Below are 7,530 nucleotides of genomic sequence, written 5' to 3' on the forward strand. Positions count from 1 at the left end.
ACGGGGCTGTTGAGTGATGGCAGAGCACCTCTGCGCTTTCGTGTAGGTGGCCCTGAGCTGTGCCCAGCTCCTTGGCTCCCCCTCCACTGTCCGGGAAGATCCCCAAGTCGGGGAGGGCCTGCCTCGCCCCACTGTCAGCTGTCCCAGCCCTTACGGTCTCACATGGCACAAAGGAGCCCCGGTGTTCCGTGACCTCCACTCAGACTGCAATGTCACAAACGAACCAGACGAGTAGACTTTAATTTTGAAACCTGCCTTGAAATGTGTGTGAAGGAGAAGGTCACGGGTGGCGTGGGGGTGGGGAGCAGCATGTCAGCACCTTCCTAATAGCGCCTGGTTCGGAACAGACTCCATGACTGTTTGTCACAAGGAAAGTCACGGATTGATCACCCAGATGTGCCGGGCTCTGGGCTCAGAACGCTGCCCTGGGGATGATCTCATAACTTCTCCAGCCCTAGCCACGTCACGGCCTTCTCCAGACAGGGTTATGCAGCAGGCTAAGTACAGTGCCCGCCTCGCAGGGTGGAGCAGCCCTCAGACTGGGCCCTGGGGACGCCCTCCTCCCCCAACACCCCCCCCATCCTGGGTTCTGCCGAGTGACAGAAGCCACGCTGCTCAGAGACAGAGATCACCACCACCCTGTGAGGCGTTCCCCTCCCTGAGCCTCATTCTCCTCGTCTGTGAATCGGGGCAATAGTAATACCGACCCTGTGGGCTGTAGGGAGGGCCGAGGGACACGCTCGGTGTGAAAGCCCTTTGGAACTAGCACAGGTCGGGCCGTGGCGGCGTTGCTGCCGCTATCACCGCGGGACGTGCTACGTCTGAAACTGGATACCCAGTGCCGCGCGTTGGCAGGTGAGGTGCAGTGGAAGGTGTTTGGGACGTGGGGCGGATCCCCCAGGGATAAATAGATTAAGGCTGCCCGTGTGCTCATGGCCGGGTCCCTTGAGGTGTGTTGTTCTAAAGCAGGCAGCTGCCCACAGGGTTGTATTTTCGTTTGGCCCATTCTCTGCCGTGGCCTTCGCCAGGGCCCGGTAGGCTCTGGCACCATGCTTTTGGACTTTCCAGCCATTAGGACTATGAGTCAAATAAGCCTCTTTTTTTTAATAAATGACCCAATCTCGGGTATTCTGTGATAGCAACTAGTGAACTGAGTCAGGGCACATCCTGGCTGCCTCCCTGGACGCTGGTGCTAGACAGCAGACCTCTGGGGCGGAGGCCCACGGAGGATGAGCAGGGAGACATCCCTGTCCCCACCACTCCCAGAAACACCCTCTGGTTGCCAGGAAGTGCGGTCCGCGAACACTCATCCCTCAGGCCTGCACAGGGCTCCTTGGAGCTGCCAGTGGTCCACAAGACTTCTCAGTGCTAGGGCTGAGAGGGGACCAAGCCAGAGACGGTCGCGGCTGTGGCAAGAGCCAGCGGGCTGCAGAGAGCGATATAAAAACAATCGCGTCCAAGGAACTGGGCCCCTCGGCTGTGCCTCGTGCTGGGCTAAGCAGTTTGCGACCCGCATCTACTTAGGAACACGCTAGGACAAGGCATCCTTACCCCTATTTTACAGGTGGGGAAACCGAGGCTCAGAGAGGATTGTGATCCTAAGGTCACATGGCGGGTCTGGGGTCTGGACCTAAACCAGCTCTGTCCTTAACGAAGGGGATGGGGGCACACCCTTGCGCCAGGGGTAAGGCGAGAACTGGATGGAGAGGGGAAACACGCTGGTACGTGGGTGAGGATGCAGAGTTGGAGACACAGCTCTCAGGACGCACGTGCACACAGAACTCGTATCTTTGGAAATGCAGACTGAGACCAGCGGTCTCTAAGTATGGCTCTTGGACCAGCAGTGTCAGCTTTCCCGGGAATGTGAGAGATGCAGATTTCTCGGGCCCGCCTGGACCTGCAGGATCCCCCGCTCCGGGCTGGGACCCAGTCGTCTGTATTTAATGAGCTTTCCGGGCAGTTCGGATGCACGCTGGCGTTTGAGAGCTGTCAGTGTGCAGCATGTCTTTGACCTCAGATGGCTGCTACCACCTGAAGTCCCTCCCCTTCCTGAGCCTTGGTCTCCTCCAGTAACGGGGACCAGAGCATCTCACCCTATGACGGGGAAACTGCTCAGGGCTCTTTGGCAAAGGCACAGGGAGGGTGGACCTCATAGAGGAAGTGACTTTTGAAGACTCCGGCCCTCCTAGCAGCATCTGCACTGCCTCCAGCCGTGAGCCAGAGTGGGCCCAAAGTCAAGATGCCTGGCTTCTGACCCAGCACTGAGCTGCCTCATAGCACAGGCAGAGTCTGAGATCCTGGTGTGTGACCTCCGGCCAGCTCCTCGCTCTCTGCATCTCCACGCCTACATCAGCACAGTGGCACCCATATCAGGACCTCCCCGCCGGGCTGTGAGGGCCAAGCGCTCGGCCCAGCGGCCTGCCCGAGCACCCCCCAGTGGCCGCCACCCCTGGGCCCTCTCTATTCCATTACTCTGCTTTATTTTCTTCCCGGTGTTTGTCCCGGCCCTCTCACTGAGGCACCCGTGCCTGTGTGGCATGCTTGTCTCGTGTGTTTGGCTGCTGAGGACGCACACTTTGTCCCATGACGCGTCTGTGTCTGCTGCCTGGCACTTCGGAGGTGCTCAATAAACATTTGTTAAATGAACGACAGAGCCCACATCTCTGGTCAGACTGGGAGCTCCGTGATGGCACAGCTGTTTCGTCCTTTGCCAGGTTCCCTGGTGTGGCCAGCCCAGGGCCAGGCACCTGATGGCCACGCTGGGTCACCTATCAGGGGAGCTGACTGGCGAGTGAGCAAGGGGTTGCTGACAGAGGAGAGGTTTTCCCTGCCAGGCCGGATGCCCAGGGGACCTCCCATGGCTGCACTGAGGCTCCACCAGGATGGCAGCCGCAGGGCCAACGTCCCTCTGGAGGCCTGGCCTTTGGGGGTTTTCAATTTCCCCAGAAATAGCGGCTTTCCGTGGGGCCTCCATGCTTTCACTGGTTGCCCATGGTCAGCAAGCTTTGTTTCCCAGGGAAGTATTATTTGGTAACAAAGTCAGAGAACTCAGCGCCCAGCGCCGAGGCCAAGTCCCTGGCACTCTCACAGCGGCTGTTCCAGAATCGGAGTGTATGCGACAAGAACATCAGGGCCGGCTGCGACTCAGAGACCTCTCCATTCACAAATGGAGGCTGGGAGGAGGCCAGCCAGCCTGAGGACACCAGTACTGAGACTCCATTTTCAGAGGCCTGACTCCCAGTCACGGAGGCACAGGGAGGGACGTGGCTGAAGGCAGCGTCGCTCTCCCTGAAGCAGGAGTGTGTCGCTGCTGAGATGTGATCTCAGATGCCCCAGGGAGGCCCCTGGATTGCACCCCCACCCTAGGAGCACCCCATCACACTGTCCCTAGGGTGCAGCTCTTGGCTTCAGCCTGGGAAGGGGTTCTACCGCTGTGGGGACCCCACAGCCTGGCATTCCCCTCCCTGTGCCCTCACTGGGTCATGGAGCCTGGAGCTGGGTGGTCCACAAAGGACCCTCCAGGCCTGTGTCCCATACCCATCTTATCAATGTGGAAACTGAGACGAGACAGCCACCCCCGGGACCTCTCATTCCTCCCCTCCAGTCCGAATGTGGGAGTCTCAGCATGTGCCAGGCCTGTGAGGAGCCAGGTGAGGGCCAGACTCGGGTACCTCACAGCTGGGCACAGCCTGGGAGGAGACAGGTTCCTGAGAGGAGCCCCTTGGAGGGCAGCCTCTGGTCAGTCCCCCATTGGCCTGGCCTGGCCTTGGGCAAGGAGGGAGGAGGGTTCTGTGTGAGCACAACAGGCATCCTGGCAGCTGAGCTAGCTCTCGGGGCACACGCATGTGCATGCATACACACACACATATACCCCTCCTTGCCGCGGCACCGGGGGCAGGGCCCTCACTCACCCATGACGTTGAGGAAGATGTTTCCCGATGCCAGGACCACCTTCTCCCTCGTGGCTCGGTCGTAGATGCCTACGTGGCATTCGTAGGGACCGTTGTCTGAGATCCGGACCTCGGGCAGCCTGTGGGGAGGCAGAGGGCAGGGTGAGGCCCATCGCGGTGGGGCTGGAGGCGCCATTCCAGGAAACCAACCCCGACGCCCACCTTTCCAGCCTTTGATGGACTAACCAAGAGCACCAGCCTGCGCCCAGAGCAAGGCTCACAGAACACGACTGCACGCAGGTCCCCAGCTCCACCAGAGGGGGGCTGGCTGGCTGGGTGCACGGCTGCTGTCGAATCTCCACTCTGCGGCCCCGTCGCTTCCGTGAAGTGGAGACAGTGCTGGTGCCACGAGGACGGCATGGGCGGGGTGGGGTCGGGGACCTGGCACGTCACTGGCAAGTGGCATGGCCCAGAGCTATAGCCAGGGCCCTGCCTCACGCACTCCTCATGGCCACCTCCACACAGGGATCGATATCCCCATTTCCTAAACCTGAAAACGGAGGCTCTCGGGGCATCGTCGCCCCTCGCCCTGTTCAGCCAGTAAGAACCAGGATGGGGGTTTGAACTCCTCTCTCCACACTGGCACGCTGCCACTTTATGCCCAGTCCTGGGGACATCAAAAAGCAACACAGTAAAATTCTTGTCCCCAAAGAGCCCCACTTTCAGCGTATGTGAAGGGAGTGTGATCAATGTCCACAGTCACCTGGAAAAGCATGAGTTCTCTGAGCCCACATGGAGGGCCTCTAGGAGGAGGTGACTCATGAGGATGGGAGAGACCTTCTCCCATAGTTTTCTCTGAAAGGCCAGAGAGTACGTATTTTGTACGTTTTGCTGCCCTTATGGTCTCTATGGTAACTACTCAGCTCTACCCACGTACCAGTCGGTGTGGTTGTGCTCCGATGAAGCTCTATTTATGACGCAGAATTTTGAATTTCATATCATTTTCATGTGTCACGAAATATGTTTCCTCAGGTCAGCTGGTGATGGGGTGGTTAAGGTGACTGAATCCTACAGGCCGGCTGCAGTTCGAGTGCCAGACCCAGCGGCTTGAAAAACGCTCTAGGCACTTGTGTGTGCGTGCGTGGCCAAAATCCCAACAGGAGGGAGAGATGGAGGCGAAGGGGATGCTTTCTCACTTCCTCTCTCTCTCACTGTCTCTGGTTAACACACACAACCTCTGGCAAATTAATAAAAGAAGAAAAAAAGAAAAGAAAGAAAGAAAAGAAAAGAAATAGTCCTCTTTTTTTTCTTTTTTCTCCTCCAACAATTTAAAGACACAAAAAGCATTCTCATTTTACAAGTTGTGAAACAACAGGTGAGGGGCTGGATTTGGCCCACAGGCGCGGTTTGCCACCTCCTGTTCTAGCTCTTCTGGGGTCTACAGGGTGCGACCCTGCTATGGTGAGGTGGCAGCTGCTCTCCCTCCCCATGGAAATGGCAATTCAAATTCTACTCCTGCTGGCCCACCCCTGAGTCTCCATTTTCTAATTTAAAAATGGAGCTGACCCTTCACAGGACCGCAGTGAAATTCAGTGCAATGACGGCGGCACTGCAAGCCTTGTGGAAGCAGGCCAGCCCACCCAGATGGACAGAGGGCATGTGTTGGTCCTTTGTCCGGGGATGCCCTGTGGGGGAGGAATCCCTGGCAAGTGGGCCCTGGCCACTGGGGAGGGGCCTCAGTCCAGAGCTACACGGACAGCGGCTGCCCTGTCTGGAAGTTTGAGCATCTTCCGCCAGCAAGTCCCAGACTATTCTGTCCACAACCCAGTAACTGGGCCCTCTGGTTCTCTGAAGTTCTCAAGTCACACCAGAAAACCTGGGGAAGAAGCCCCATCCATCGCCCCACCCACTAACTGGCCCATGGTCATATTCGAGAGACCCCACTGGGGATAAGGAGCAGCAGGTGACCAAGAGATCGGGCTCCTGGGGGGCCGTCTCAGCCCCGTGACCCCCAGAGGGACACGCTTTCAACGCAGTCCTTCATTCCCACTCCCTGGCAGGCCATTTCCCACTCTGCTCAGCCCCTCTTCCATCTGTTTCGGCTGAGCAATTTAACCTCAGATTTACTCCTCGTGTTTTAATTGTCCCCCGCCATCTTTTTCTTTCAGCTTCTTTGTCCTTATGACTCACGTTCCTCCCCTCCCTCCTCCGTCCCTCGGCACACCTGGTCGCCCCCCCAGCCTCTCTTCCCTTGCTGCTGTCTCACTGACTGAGCCCGCCGGCTTCCCACCACCAGCACGCATTAGCATAAACAAACACTTCATTCACAGAGAACCACAGCGGTTGACACCTGGTCTCCTGACTGTCCTGGAAGGACTTAAAGAAGTGGGGTGCTTTTCATCGGGGGAACTTTGTGGAGACATGCCACCTCCCTCTTCTCACTGCTTTCAGAAGAAAGAGCACAGTGACAGCAAGAGCAGCAGGGGACCTGTCTCCCCTCAGGGGACGATTTTCTTTGTTTGTAACTCAGCTAGACTGAAAAAACAGCCTCTTTGCCAGGCACGGTACTGAGTGACAGTCACCTAGAGTGACATGTTTAGGTGACTCTCGTAGACATCGGTTATATGGGAGACCTGCTTAAGTGTCTTCCGAAGGTGATGGGTGCAGGGGGCATGCTCGGGTGACAGCTCGGAAAGGGAACAGGCTCAGGGGACCTGTGTAGCTGGCAGCTCCCAGGTGATGTAATAAGACAGTAATGATAAGCCTGACACACAGGTGGGTGCGCGCAGGTACCTGCCACACAGGTGACATATGCAGATGTGTTTATGCGACAGCCACACAGTGACATGTTTGGGCAATCACTGCACTGATGACATGCTTGGTGACAGTAACTTAAGCAACATGCTTGGGTGACACATGTAGGCGTCACAACACAGGTGGTACAGGGACATCTGGACTGGCGCTTTGTAAAGAAGGTGGCTTCCCACTTAGGGCTAGCTCCGAGCCCCAGGTGCTCCTCCCAGGTTCCCTAGCTTCAGGAAGGAGCCTGCTTTCCACCATTGATACCTCACACTCCTGGACATCGGCTTTGCGAGCTCCCGCTCACACGCTCCCCAACGACAGCCAATGACCAAGTCCTGGGTGAGCTCCCTGCAAGAGGCAGCCCCAGCTATCGCCCCAGGGCCATGCTTCCACCTCTTCTCACCTGGAGTCTGGAGGCAGAGGGTGGACTGGCTGTTCTGCCCCTGCCCATCACTCTCCTGACCTGCTCTCTGGGAAGAATCCAGATCCTTTCAAATGCACACAAGATTAGTTGTACCCCCGCCCCCCCGCAATCCATTCAAATTTATTCTATGTTTCAAAACAGCTAAAAGAGAGAATTTTGAACGTTCCCAACACCATGTAATGATAAACGTGTGAGATGATGAATACACTAATTACCCCAGTTTGATCATGACGTTTCGTATTCATATACTGCAAAATCACACCCTACCCCATAGGCATGAACAATTATTATACGTCAGCAGGCAAAACAAGAATTCTCCTTTCGGCCAGCAGGGCTCAGCCATGGTCCCTGCCATGTGTCTCCAGCGGCATCTCAGCTCACGCGCCCCCCCCCCCCCCCCACCCCCAATCGCAC

At 57.1% G+C, this 7,530-nt stretch overlaps 1 protein-coding gene across 1 annotated transcript in view; it reads right to left on the reverse strand.

Moving 5' to 3' along the window:
* The window catches only part of IGSF21 (immunoglobin superfamily member 21), a 276,307-nt gene that overhangs the window by 39,039 nt on the left and 229,738 nt on the right, over positions 1–7,530 (reverse strand). Inside the window, exon 4 of the mRNA XM_006145219.1 lies at positions 3,912–4,030. Coding sequence (XP_006145281.1) covers positions 3,912–4,030 — 119 coding nt within the window. The remainder of the gene's footprint in view (positions 1–3,911; positions 4,031–7,530) is intronic.

This window comes from Tupaia chinensis, unplaced genomic scaffold, assembly GCF_000334495.1.
Source record: "Tupaia chinensis unplaced genomic scaffold, TupChi_1.0 Scaffold000146_1, whole genome shotgun sequence".
NCBI classification, from domain to species: domain Eukaryota; kingdom Metazoa; phylum Chordata; class Mammalia; order Scandentia; family Tupaiidae; genus Tupaia; species Tupaia belangeri.